The sequence below is a fragment of the Larus michahellis genome, chromosome 3, assembly GCF_964199755.1.
Source record: "Larus michahellis chromosome 3, bLarMic1.1, whole genome shotgun sequence".
Classification (NCBI taxonomy): domain Eukaryota; kingdom Metazoa; phylum Chordata; class Aves; order Charadriiformes; family Laridae; genus Larus; species Larus michahellis.
The window spans coordinates 124,752,377-124,766,007 of record NC_133898.1 but is presented as its reverse complement, the minus strand read 5'-3'; the positions used below and the strand labels follow the sequence as shown (position 1 = coordinate 124,766,007).

At 42.7% G+C, this 13,631-nt stretch overlaps 1 protein-coding gene across 1 annotated transcript in view; it reads left to right on the top strand.

The window, feature by feature from the left end:
• Positions 1 to 1,363: 1,363 nt before the first annotated feature.
• The window catches only part of OPN5 (opsin 5), a 33,707-nt gene continuing 21,439 nt past the window's right edge, over positions 1,364 to 13,631 (top strand). The window contains exons 1-2 of the mRNA XM_074578373.1: positions 1,364 to 1,493; positions 13,331 to 13,483. Of these exons, the coding sequence (XP_074434474.1) occupies positions 13,345 to 13,483 (139 nt within the window). The 5' untranslated portion in view covers positions 1,364 to 1,493; positions 13,331 to 13,344. The remainder of the gene's footprint in view (positions 1,494 to 13,330; positions 13,484 to 13,631) is intronic.

Here is a 13,631-nt window from a genome sequence, read left to right as displayed (position 1 = left end):
CAAGGAGGGCAGCAGCCTAGGTGAACTAACTGGGGCCAGCCTGTAACCGAAAACTGGGCTATTCCCAATCTCTTCATTAGGAAAAGAATACACGCTGGTTTTTTATTTTTTATGTAACCGACAGAGAGTGATATCCAGCCTTACTGTAAGACTCTGCCTTGGCTCAGAAGAATCTCCATCATTCTGGAAATCATTTGCTTCCTCTTATCTTCTTTTACCATTGTAGGATACAATCCTTTTTTCTCTTTCACTTGTCAGATACAATCCTTTCGCCTCTCGGCAAGCATAGAAAGACACCAATGAAATTGGCGATGATCTTTTTTAAAACAAAGGAAAAAAAAGTGTCGTAGTCTCTACTGACCTTTGGTATTAAAATGTCATGTGAAGTTGTTATTTATTAAAACCTGTCAGCGACTTCTGCAGCCTCTTAATTCCTACCCCCTGGCAGAAAGATGACAGCGTTAGTCTCTGGTTACAGAGCAGCTAAAATGTTCCCAGCAATATTCTTTCCGTATCCAGGATTGGATTCATTTTGTGGGGTTACCCAGCAAAGTACTTCTTGAGCAGGCAGCTGACGCCGGCACAGTGGTTCTGTGGGGCAGAGCTGTACCGACTCAGAAATCTGCCTCAGTGAGGAAAAATCTGGGACTGATTCTTCCATTTCCTATTTGTAAACTTCTTTTGCCGGCTTTAAATTTTATTTCACAGCACTGGGAATTGAAAGTCAGGTCTTCAGTTAACGTAAAAATTTTTTGAATTCAGGGTAGTGATGGTGATTTACATGCATGTCTTCTTACTACCCAGCCCAGTTTTGTAAGTGACTGGTGATGTTGGTGAACATGAATAAAATCCAAAGCTAAAAGATGCCATTATTAACTCCGTGAAAGCACCTTTAGGACTGCAGATTTTTTTTTTTTCCTTTCTTCACAGAAAGTAAGAATCACTTGATGAAAAAAAGCATGTAAACCTTCAAGTTTAAAAGCACCCTGTTTTGTGGCTTGAGCAATAAACAGGATTACAGCCATGCTGGCAGGAGGGATCAGGCAGCATGTGACATGTGGCTGGGCAGAATTTGGCCGGCTCCGGCTTACGCCCCTTCCTCTGCCAGTGGTACCCTCCCAGGGTGTCCTCCGAGGGGTCACTGATTCTTTGGGAAGCCGATCGGCACGGAGGCAGGGGCAGGATGCTCCCGAGAGTGATTTTCATGGGGTAAAGTTGATGATCGACAGCAGCCCCGCTGGGAAGAGGGAGAGAGGAGGAACAGCACAGCATCCAGAGGCTGGGAGCCCGAGTCGGGAAGCGGAGGGAAGGGGAGAGGTTGCCTGTTACCGAGGAAAGGCTTGAATTTCCCCCTCTCCCTCTTGAATCCTAAAACTTCAGACGCCAGGAGCGCTGTGGATTTATGCTTTTGCAGATCGCTCTGGTCCGGACATTGAAATAAAAGCAGCTGTGGAGCTCTAGGGGGGATGCTCTATACGGAGTTCATGAATAAGGTATGTCCTGTTTCTCCTCCTGTTCTTGTAAGATCCTGAAAGTGTGGGTGCGTACGTGCAAAATGCAGGTGCAAAATTGCACAGATACGTGCACATCTAGTTGCTTACGCCATGTATTTTCACTGTATTCTTAATTTAGGTCCATCTTCATATTAACTTCACTGATACTTAGTTTCACAGAGAATCCTCTTGATTGCCATTCTACTTTTCTTGTCCTTCTTGTGGAACTACATGTTTCATCATAGGAATAAAGATTTTAGGGTGTAGCCTTCTGAAAGGTACCTGAGGAAGTCAGAAAAATTTTCTCAAAGTTGTTGATATGTAGTGGTTGCAGGGTGTTCTTTATTTCTTTCTCTCCTCCACTCCTTCTGATGGCATTAGGGTCTCTGGGCGTGTGTGATATAACCAGGAATAATTTAATGATGTAACTTGCCTGGGCAGCATAATGGCGCTTTGATAAATACTGTCCTTTTTGGACAGTAGTTTTCCTTTAGTCTTTTTGGAGATCTATACAGATCTGGCGTTATGTTTATTACAGAATGAATTTGGTAGAGAACTGATGGTTTGTGTCTTTGGGCAATACCAGGAGCATAAAGTATTGATGGGCTTGATTTGATGCTGATTATTGGTGGATTTCAAAGTAAGAGATTAAAACGAAGGTCCCAAAATGTTCTCTTACAACAAGAGAGAATTTGCAGAAACTGTTCATGTCCCTTCCTCACAGCTCTGCTTTTTCCTAGAGAGGAGGCCATTGCCTGGAGGTGTAAAACCGTAAGCACAGTGTCCTGATGGCACTTTACAACAAAGAAAAAACAGCGCTTTGCATTTGGCAGAACTCTAAACCGCATTTAATTGCAAATTAGCACTGAAGCTAATAATTAGCATTGGAGAGGCGGGCATCAGCTAATCCTGGCGTTTGCCGGCAGTTGGAGGGTGTTTCTTTGCTGAGCCGGATGGGATGCAGGCACCCTCTCTGTGGGCTCACCGGAGTTCGCAATGCCGAACAGGCAGCGAAAGGACAGTTTTAATATCAGTCTCAGCCTGTAATAGGAGAGAAACCCAGCAGAGAGAGTGAGAGAAGGCAAATCTGCATTTCCAAGTTACATTCCCAGCCTGTGACTCGCTGTATGACTCTACGCAAATCACTAAGCCGCTCCAATTAGGTTTATGAGCTGGAAAATAGTTATGCATGTATTTACTCCAGGCCTTACATGAGAAAGGAACGGACGAGATTTCATAAACTGGTCTGCCAGGAACCCACTTGTTTCTCCTGGGGAGAGGATCAGGCTCTTGTGTGTCTCCAGGACACTTGTTCAATGGACAGAGGGACAGCGATGCGGAAGCGCAGGAATAGGGTTACCTCCGCAGTAGGAAAACTCCACCTAAAAGTGTTCCAGGACCCACAACCAAAACTGCAGGTGCTGTGTCTTGTGAGTTGGCATTGCCTTTCTATTCTTCTTTACCTGGTCTTGTGTTCATAGCTTTTCCTTGTTGCTTATTCTCCTGTGGTGCTACTATTAGGGTACTGTTTTCCTGGTTAAAATTGTACTTTCTGGGTTACTGAGCCCCGTTTTTGTCCTCTCTGAATGATGGCTTGACTGTGACTACTTCTGCTTTTCTTCCAGACAGTCTCTGCTGATTACGTAGCTCCCATATTTGAGTGGCAAATGCTTTTTTTAACAAGTCAGCCTCAGGAAAGCAGGAGTATGAAACCTGCTTTATCCCTGCCGTGCTGCAGGCACCATAGAAATATGGCACTTGTTCAATAAGTACTCTTTTCTCTTACTCAATAAAACCTTTGCAGCCTCTTCGGATCCTGAGAAACGTCTGCTCACTTTTCTTTTGCTTTGTTTTGGCTCAAGTCTGTAGATCACGCTAATTCCCTCTGCAGGATTCGGAGGGGGGTAGAGCCGGACATTTGGCACGTGTAAGTCAGCGTTGCTCCGCTGCAGCAGGTTCGCACCGCTGAAGATCTGCTCGCCGCCAGGATTCCCAGGAAAACTATTGCAAGAAAACATAGTGCTGTCTACCCCAGCCAAGAGCCCTGAAATTTGTAAGCAGGGTGAACTCAAACATGGATGTGAGGAAATTCTGGTGTGCCAGAGGGCTCCCTGGGGCTGCAGTGGGAATACGGATCCTTTCACCCTAATACATTGTCTCTCGAAGTAGAACTTTGCAATGAGGGCTCCAAGCTGGAGATGAATTTTTTTTAATCCAGGCAGGGTCCCCGGTATGATGTGTTCTTCTTGGGCAAGCTGTGAGTGCATTTTGGGTGCCGATTTCCCGCGTCCCTCGGCGAGGGCACTGGGAATGTCCCCTGCTGCGGGCGCTGGCTCAGGCGCACGGTGCTGCGTGGCGCATTGTTGCGGTGCTGGTGTGTACGATGCTTTGCAGTTTGGTTGATTTTATGAACTAAAACCTAAGTAGAAAGGAATCTGTATGGTTGTTTATCAGACGTTCACATGGCTCTTCATTTTAATTTTTGTTCCCAAATCAAGTTTCTCTCAATGTTTCTTAGTCACCCTCTACCCTCCAGATAAAAATGAAGTTTGAATTCAGTTTCTTCCAAATTCCTTAATGTTTTATTCTTTCCTTCCGGCATCTGCATCTCTTGCAATTCATTTATATTTTATGATATAATATCATGGATACATTCAATTTTTTTGGAGTCCCTAAAAAGCACTATTGATGCCTATTTCTTGCCAAAGTGATGACACTTCTCACTGCACAAGTGCACTTCTCCATATGTGTGTTACCTCTTCAGGGCACTTGAATTGTCCTTCCTTGTGTACAACCCCACTCATAATCTGTTTTGCATTAACAAGTCTTTTATCAAGTGTGAATTCAGCAAATTATTGAATCTAAACTAATTACACTCCTAAAATAGCCAAATTAACCCCTAATATTATTCCTCCCCAAAAGGATCTGCCTATATCAGATATTAAGGATACTGGGGGAAAATGAGTCTCTCTGACCTAAAAATGTGAGTTGTTTAAGAAGTCAATGGTCTCAAGTTTCTCTCTTTTAGAATTCTAATTAACCTCAGGAAAGAAATTACCTACAGAGGCTGTGAAATTTCCATCGTTAAGAGTAGGCTGGACAGTCACCTTTAACAACGTAAGCAGAATTTATCCTGCTTTGAAATCGGGTAAGGAGGGTTTGCTTGATGCCCTCTCCAGCCTGTTTTTGAGTCATAAGGGTTGTAAAGATCATATGTCATATGTAAAGATCAGTGTCTGCCTTCTTCAGGATGTAAAGCCCTGGTCACCACTCGGTTGGGTCTCTCGGAAATACCATCCAGTCTTCCAGGATTGTCATTGAGCATCGTAGCTCTGGCTTCTTGGAAACCACACGCAGAGGGTTTTATGAGCAGCCAGAGTGAATAGCTAAGAGATTTATCTTCCTAATCAGAGGTGACTGTTGTGAAGGCTGCTGGTCTACCCACCTTGCTCAAATACACTGCTGTTTTCAGAAGCAGGAGATTTTCCATGATCTGCATGCCCTTCAGATTCTGCTCCTGGACACAAGCCTCGACCTGGCTGCTGTTGGGGATATTAGCAGGCATTACACCACAGAGAGCATTATTTGTTGTTTTGTTGAGCTAAAGGAAAACAAACCCACAAATAAATTATAGAATTCAGGTGGCTTCAGGCTTGTGGATGTTGTTATGTGGCCTTTGGATACTGAAGAATAATTGTATAAATGCAGCACTTTTTGAAAACATAATGCTTGTGATTTTTCACATCAAAAATTGAAAACATAACAGGCTGCTGAGGTGAATCTGAAATTTCAGTTTTGATCTCCTTATTTTAAATAAATCAGTTGTCTTCCAAACATGCTATTCTCGGGAAAAAAAGCTTCAAGTCTCCGAGTATGACATCACCTGCAAAATCATAGTCTGTTGTTACTGGAGCTATTAAGTTCATTCCTACTTCATAAAAGCATTGCATGCCTTTACATCTCTTAGGAGAGCTTGTGGTTTATAATAATTTTCCAAACCAGCGGAACACATTATTCTTGCTCATATCACTGACTTGAGAGCCATTACACCAGCACACATTGGCCTGTGTCTGCCGTAGGTACAAATTCACTCTCCTTTCCTTCTGGGGGAAGAGGTTTAGCAGTTTGCTGAAAATTGCCCATCGAGTAGAAGAAGGGACAAGACTCTGCAGGACTCAGAGGGTTGGTCTGTGCTTGGTCCTCCAGACCTTTCTGCCCCCTCAGGAGTATAGGGGACTGTAAGAACCTCCTTCAGAAGATGGGAAGACAGATGGACTAGGATGAAAAAGAAGGACAGTGTCGAAGATTTGGAGCACAAGTCTTACGAGGAGCAGCTGAGGGAACTTGGGTTGTTCATCCTGGAGAAAAGGAGGCTGAGGGAAGACCTTCTCGCTGTCTCAACTACTGAAAGGAGGGTGTGGAGAGGTGGGGGTCGGTCTCTTCTCCCAAGTACCTAAAGTTAGAACAAGAGAAAATGGCATCAAGTTATGCCAGGGGAGGTTTAGATTGGACATTAGGATAAATTTTTACACTGCAAGGGTTATCAAGCATTGGAACAGGCTGCCCAGGGAAGTGGTTCAGTCGCCATCCCTGGAGGTGTTTAAAATATAGGTAGACATAGTGCTTAGAGATATGGTTTAGTGATGGTTTTTGTCGGAGTTAGGCTGATGGTTGGACTAGATGATTTGAAAGGTCCTTTCCAACCCAGGCGATTCTATGATTCTATGAAAGTCATGGTGTGTGATGAAATATAAATGGACAAAACTGCAGCCTGGACAGATTGTGTCAGTGGTTTGCAGTTGCTGAGGTAGCAGTTGCCATGAAGCTCCTGTCTTCCCCAGATGGTGTTGTAGCGGCAGATGTGACCTTAAGCTCACAGGCCGGAGTTCACTCGAGACATGGAAAGTCTTGTGCTCTGTTTGCAGTGTGCCAGCCACCGAGGGGCATACAAAACCCTGAAGCCAAACATCAGTGCCCGATAAACGACAGGTAACGGTCAGGTCCATTCTGGTTGCTGTCATTCACCTGCTGCGAAATGTCGTGAAGGTGAAAATTCCCTGGATGTGTCCAAACCTTAGGAAAAACATCAGGAGGTCAGTGCTCTGCAGAAACAACTGAGGTTTTTCTTCCCCCTCCTTTGGTGCCCTCCTTATAGGAGGAAGGGACCGGTAAGATTTCTGCTATTCTGTGGTCTGCTCCTTTCCTGGGAGAGGTGAGGATGGCATGTCCTTGCCTTCCTCAGGGTACGAAGAGCCTGGCCAAGCCACAAAGGACATGGTGAAACACCCCAGTAGGAGATGAGGAGAGAGCGGGGAGCAAAACTGATATAGGGCTGGCAAAATGGCATTGATTAAACCAAACAAAAAGCCTCAAATCACTTTTTTATTTTTCCAGTCTTAGAAGTTTTCAGGCTTGATATTGCCTTTTTATGGTGTCTGAGTCAGGATTTTGGATCTCCTGAGGTTGGCTATAGTGGAACAGTTCCATTTTAAAGAATATATTATTTAGAAGCAGAATTGTTTATATTAATTAAATATGAATGTCTGCAGCACAGGAATAAGCATGAGTCCATTTCTATTAGGAAGCAGCAGATCGGTTTCTTTTGTTAGGGTTTTAAATCTCTTTTCACAGGCACTGGGGGCCTTTCGGCATGGGATGGGCTGAAAAGATGGCCCATAGATGGGCTGGATGGTAGGCTGTGGTGTGGTGTTCTCTGCTCCCACACTTTGGTCATTGGAGACCTACTGGTTTTAATCTATGCTTATTAATCAGAATCAAGGATTCAATTAGCCTTATCATTCGCTTTTTTGTTATTTTCATGTATTTTCCTTTTTTTTTTTTTTTGTTTGGTTAGGTTTGTTTTTTTGAGCACTGGTGCTTGGAAAAATGAAAGTCCTCAGCAGGACCTCAGCAGCAACCGTTTTGCTCTACAGATCCACTCCTGTAGGTCTGTACTGCTTACTAATGTCAAAGCAGAGAACGCTCATGCAACCACCTGTGAATTTATTGTTGTCACATTTTTTGTAATTATTGCATTGTTTCAAAACTCATTAATAGGTCTTACTGCCTACTTTTAAGACTGAAAGGAAATAGGAGCACCTAACCAGGGTTTTAATCAAAACTTCAGGTTTCACCTCTCAGCAGGGTGTTTAGCCTGAGATGGGGGCCATATAAATCCGAGTGTAGCTTTTCTCCTAGCCATGCCATCCCAGTGTCGCGATGTGATGTTGCATTATGTGAGTTGGGCAGATCTTCTGTGATAGGTAGGCATAAAGTATTTTCCTAGTGTCAACATCCCAAAAGATGATGTTCCAAAGGCTCTCTGATTCTCTCTTGTAGGAGGAATATGAGACATTGCAATTTTACTGATTTCTGTTGCGATTAGCACAAAGTCAGCAGTCTGGTGTGATGAAGCACTGTGCGCACCTGAAGTGTAGGAAACGTTAGTTTAAACTTTTAACTTAGTGAATTCAAATGATGATTCCTCTTCAACAGGTGCAAGAGAATCTACCCTAAAATAACCATCATCGTGGTGGTTAAACAAGTCTACTAAGGAGAAAAGACAGATTCCCAGTCCATAGCTTAAGTCTTCAGGCTTTTTCCCTAAACAGCTTAAATCAAGACCTTCTTTCTTCAGGAAATCTCTTCTACTACATTAGGAGGTCAAAAAAAAAAAAAAAAAAAAAAGAAAAGGGTGGTGCTCTGTGGTTGTTTTGAGATAATTTTTTCTGGTCACTGTTATTTACATTCCTAAATAAAGCAGCTAGTTGGACTGCTGGGAAACGCTTGGCTAAGGATGTGCGTTTTGACACTTATCATCAGATGGGAGAAAAATGAGTACAGGGAAGGAGGCATTTGAAGGGTGAAGCAGTGTTTGCCACCGGGTGTGCTGGACCCGTGGTCCGTGTTATCAGCATAGCAGCCAGGGTGGGAGTAGGAGGACGAGACGATGTCTGCTGAGGACCTTTGCCTGTGCTTTCCACAGCCCATGCTTGCGAGATGGGCTCCGCGAAACACACAGGGGAAGATTAGAATAAGAATGACAATTGACAGAATGAATTGGGCTCCAGCAGACACTGAGAGCTGACCAACTTTGCTATGGAGACTCTGTGAAATAGATGTCATCGGACAAATTAAAGAAAAAGACCATTCCCTTTTTTTCTCTTAGAAAGATAATAATACCCTCTGGCACTAATGTATCCTTTTAGTTTTTGTGTTTTACTGACTCAGATAAGATTATTCCTAGTTCTATTGTTTTTAACATACCATGAGAGGGCAGAAAGTTATTTTCTTAATTAACACAATTGATAATGTTATCACTTTAGCTGTGTTAATTCTTCCAAAATGAGCCCTACTAATTCTCTCCATGAGGTGGCACTGGGTCCGTGGACGCCTTCTGTTTCACTCCACCATTTATCCCTTGGTAAATTCATCTGCTTCTACAAAGGATTGCAGCACTTATATGTGGTCCATGTCTTTGAATATAATATTTCATTCTTTGTGCTCTCTTTTCAAGCACATCAAAGTACTGCTGCCACAGCAACTTTCACAGAGGAATCTCTTTGCAGCATCTGGTTGTAGCTCAGTTTCTGTGATTCCTATGGCACATACTACGTACCGCTCTTTTGTCTCCGAGCTACAACATGCTTTTAGTTTTTTCAGGTTTTTTTTTTTCTTTTGGAAAATGGTTGGTATTAAGATTTCCTTCATTTGCCTGCAAAGTTACAAAAATACTTTCCCCACTTCATACCAGTTTTGCTGTTTTCCATAAACAGAATGCATCCATTTTTGGCAGGCTAACACAATGATTCCTTTCTTACTAATTTAGATTAGGGGCTTCAATTTTGCCAATCTATGCCAATATTTAGCTGGACCACATGGAAGAAGGCATAATTTAAGTCTGGGTTAGTACAGCTCACCTCTCTGCAGCTTCCCAATATGTTTTAGGAGTTCACAGGAACTTGAAAGGAAATAAGATCGGTACAAGTATGGATCAGTTATACTGCTGAAGTTTATATTTTAATAACATTTTATAGTCCCTGCCCCTGTCTCATTAACTTTTAGGGCCTGTGGATCAAAACTTTTATGACCTTTATCAAGCGTTCAACACTGTGATATCTTAAAAAGCCCACATATAAGCAAACCCAACAGAGTTAGCAGTTCAAATGCTAAATTCCTGGGAATTGCACATTCCCTAATTTCCTAGGCTTTACCTAATAGTTTAGCGGTTAACCCTCTCCTTACCTTTTTACTCAACATTTAGGCACTAGATGCTGATCAGAATTATGTGTTTTTTTGATTTCGAATTATGAAAGAAATAATTATTCTGCCTCGTTAATTAGAATCATAGAATTGTTGGGGTTGGAAGGGACCTTAAAGATCATCTAGTTCCAACCCGCCTGCCATGGGCAGGGACATCTCCCACTAGATCATTACAACCCTTTCTGGTTTTTTTCACTCTAGGAGTGAGATTTGATTATTGAATAGAGAAGCATTTGATAAGCACAATTAATTTTTGCCTAGTCAGGATAATGAAAATCTTTTAAAGTCATCATCTGTTATTAAAATCCTGTATTATATCTCACAGGAACATATTTTGTGTAAATCAAGCAAAGTTGGTTTTCATCTTTTTATATATGAAACTTCTTTTATTCTTAATTTGCCAGACATGATTTAAAGTAAAGAGGAAAGTTTTTGTGTCTTTTTGGAAGTTAGATAATAATCTCCCTTTTCTTTTAGTTTAAAATTTTCAAGAAATAATGTGCTCTCTCTGCTTAAAGCAAACTTAAGGATTTTTCTTCTTTTTCGGCAACCAGATAGGACTAGTCTGTCATAACTTTAAGATTTGCAAGCAGGTGAACAATTTATATTGAGTGAAGCAGCAAAATCTGCCATGTTGTAGCAGTCCAGTTTGATCAAAGAAGGCTTCTTCCTGCCCCATGGCTGTCATTTGTTTGGGAAACCTGCCCCTTTCCTTCTAAAGCAGTTAAAAATCTGAGTGACTGGGCTTCTGTCTGGGCTTAATGTATTGTCATGGTTTGGGCCAAATTGGACAATGGCTGGTGACAGATGCTCCCCCCTCACCTCTCACACACAGAGAGGAGGAGGAGAGATAAAGAGAGATTTGTGAGTTTAGAAGAAACTAAACTACTTTAATGAAATATTCATAATAATAATAGAAAAATAATAAAATTGATACAGTATGTACAAAACCATATCAAGCTCCCAGGATGACGTCACCAGCAGGCACTGGGGAAGTCCCAGACTGGACTCAGCAATGGGTGGGAACTGGATTCCACAGCTGGAGTCAGGAACACATGGATAGGGATCAAAGGCAGGTGAACAGACAGGGTCCTCCTCGGACACTGGCCATTGAAAAAAAGAACCTGACCCTTTGATCCCTCAGCTTTTATACTGAGCATGGGGCAGATGGGATGGAATACCCCTGTTGGTCAATTTTGGGTCACCTGTCCTGTCTGCTCCTCCCTGCAGGTGGGACCCCTCTACGCTTTTCCGCTTCCGACCCTCCAATGGAGCAAATAACGAAATTGTCTGACCTCAGTTGTTATAACAATAAGCAAGAGCCTCTCTGCATACCATTCCTTGGCACAAACTGTAGACATTGGTCTTACCACTCTGAGAACAAACCGTTTTCAGCACAACATGCTGTTAACGTCAGAGAGTTAGAAGAGGCCTAGCTAAGAAGTAAAATTACCAAACAGAAAGTTGCTTCTGTTTTACCTCAAACCAGGACATGTATACAGCAGCTGTAATTTCCTCTTTAATTCTACCTTTGTTTTGTGTGTGCTTGTAAGTTGGACAATGTTGTTCCCTTGAGCCACCTAATATTGACTTGAGTGGGAGATTTTAGTGTGGCTCAGGAAAGGAACATGCCCTTAAATGCTCTGATACTTATTTACATCAAATCCAAATTGTGCTGACAGGTCCCAGTTGTGCTTTTCCACTTGCACCACTTCAGCCACCCACATGGTCCAAGTACTGCAGTGATATGGGAGCTGTGGGAGCATGCAAGCTGGGGGACAGAAAAGCACCAGGATCCTTTTAAAGGCCGGGTGGAATCTGGATCAGGACCTGTGGCTATGACTGGATGGAGAGGATGATCAGTCTGATTATTTTGTTGCCCAGATTCGTGCCTTAGTCCACCCTTTTGTACAAGGAGGTCTCTTTAGACCGTATCCAGGCTGCTGTACCATGGTACCTAATCCAAACCTAAAAGGTTGCTCTGCCATCTGGAGCAGCGATTAATTTGGAGTGTGTGTTCTCCATGGCTGTGAAAGGAGAAAACTGTTCATGAAGTCACCTAAGTTTTGTTGGGTTTTATTGTTGTTGTTGTTTTAAATTAATCAGCACTTGCTTATTTTTGCCTTTATTGTAAAAAAAAAACAACAAACCAAAACAACAGTGAAGCTGCTGAACTGTAAAGACTTAGCACTACTTGGAGCTATATGACTGAGACACCTTTTGGCTTCTCCCATGTATAGAGTGGCAATGTGCCCCCATGACCTGATTCCCTTAAATGAGGTCTTTTTTTCAAAGCTACAGGGGCAGCAGGGAGGGGGTTGTGGGTCCTTTAGGTGTAGGTAGGTGTCATCTACTATGTTTCTGGTCATACCGTGCTGTTATTGAGAAGACTGTCTGTCTTCAAGGTGTGGAAGAGATAGCAAATGGGTAAAATAATGAAACATTTTCTCTCCTTGCTTAGTCTGCCTGCAATTTTGGACTTTTGAGGGGTGAAATTTAGAGTTTCACAACTTGTCCCAAGTCCCACAGCAAGAAATGTGGAAGCCCTGGGAGTCAGGTGCTATGTGCTTGCATGCCACTCCTGCCCCACCAAGCACTGGCAAGAAGAATTGGGATGACTGAATGTCCTAAACAGCTGTTGTCTGGGTGGTTTCAGGCGTTCCAGAAATGTTTTTGTCTTTTGCTACAGTTCCTCACTTTACTTCTTCAGTTGTCCTGGAGGGGTAGGCTTCATGGATGTCTGCCATATTCTAGTTTTCCCATATCGGGATTTGCTTTATTGATCTTAGCACATTTGACCTCAATAGCCCATTTCCACGCAAAAGGAAATGGTAAGAAAATTCAACAAGCTTGCCCAGATGGCTCTATTATTTAATACCCCTGCTGCTTCTTCATAACTGAAATAGCCACTAACTGGTTATAACCATAACCGTGTAAAGTTATTTACATATAGAACCCACCACCTAAATAACTATAAGGAGAATTTATGGGAGTAACTTTTCACTCAACTATAAAATTTGCAGAGCTACTGTCTGTAGACACAGTGCCCCTCAGGATATGAAGAAATTGCTGGGACTGTCTTACTGATAATTCCCGGTTTCTTGGAATTACGAGAACAGTGTGTATCGATAAAGACAACAAGTTCAGTATGCATTAAACACATCGAGCAACGAAGCTATTCAGACACAAGCAATTGCCCCAGTTGGTTTTCCCGTATTGTCGGCCTTGGGTCATTCTTACACCCAGCTGGAAACATGAAACTCCTTCAGGTATTCAGGGAAGGTGCTTCAGAGGCCCTGGCTTGAATGCCGTGACACACTGGTTCCTAGAGACTGCTCAGACGGATTACCGTGATGAGTGCTGTATGAATAATGACATTCTGGGACAAAGTAAGTCATGAAATAAATCATGGCAGGATGCTTTATGCAATTTTGAATTGGATCCTGAAATGCCCTGGGAGGTGGCAGAGCAGAAATGAAGACAAGAGGATGCATCTTGCATATGAACAAAAATATCTTTGCGTTTTCTGCTGGCAGATGCGACCCATTGCGAACTCTGTTTCTTTTCTTTTTCAGAAGCTGAACCGGACATGAATGGGATGGCGTCAGATCACAACACTTCCTCCCAGGAAGAATACCTCCCTCACTATCTCCAGAAGGAAGACCCCTTTGCATCGAAGCTTTCTAGAGAAGCTGACATCGTAGCTGGGTTTTATTTGACAGTAATTGGTAATGATTTTTTAATTTGCCTTTGAAACAGGACTATGTCACTGCATCCTTGCGGGCACTCACAAAGAAGGCAGAAGCTGCTGTGCATTAGATGTGTAATTATATATTTCTTCATACTAGAAAGAAAAATGTAGGAGAGGAGAGAATG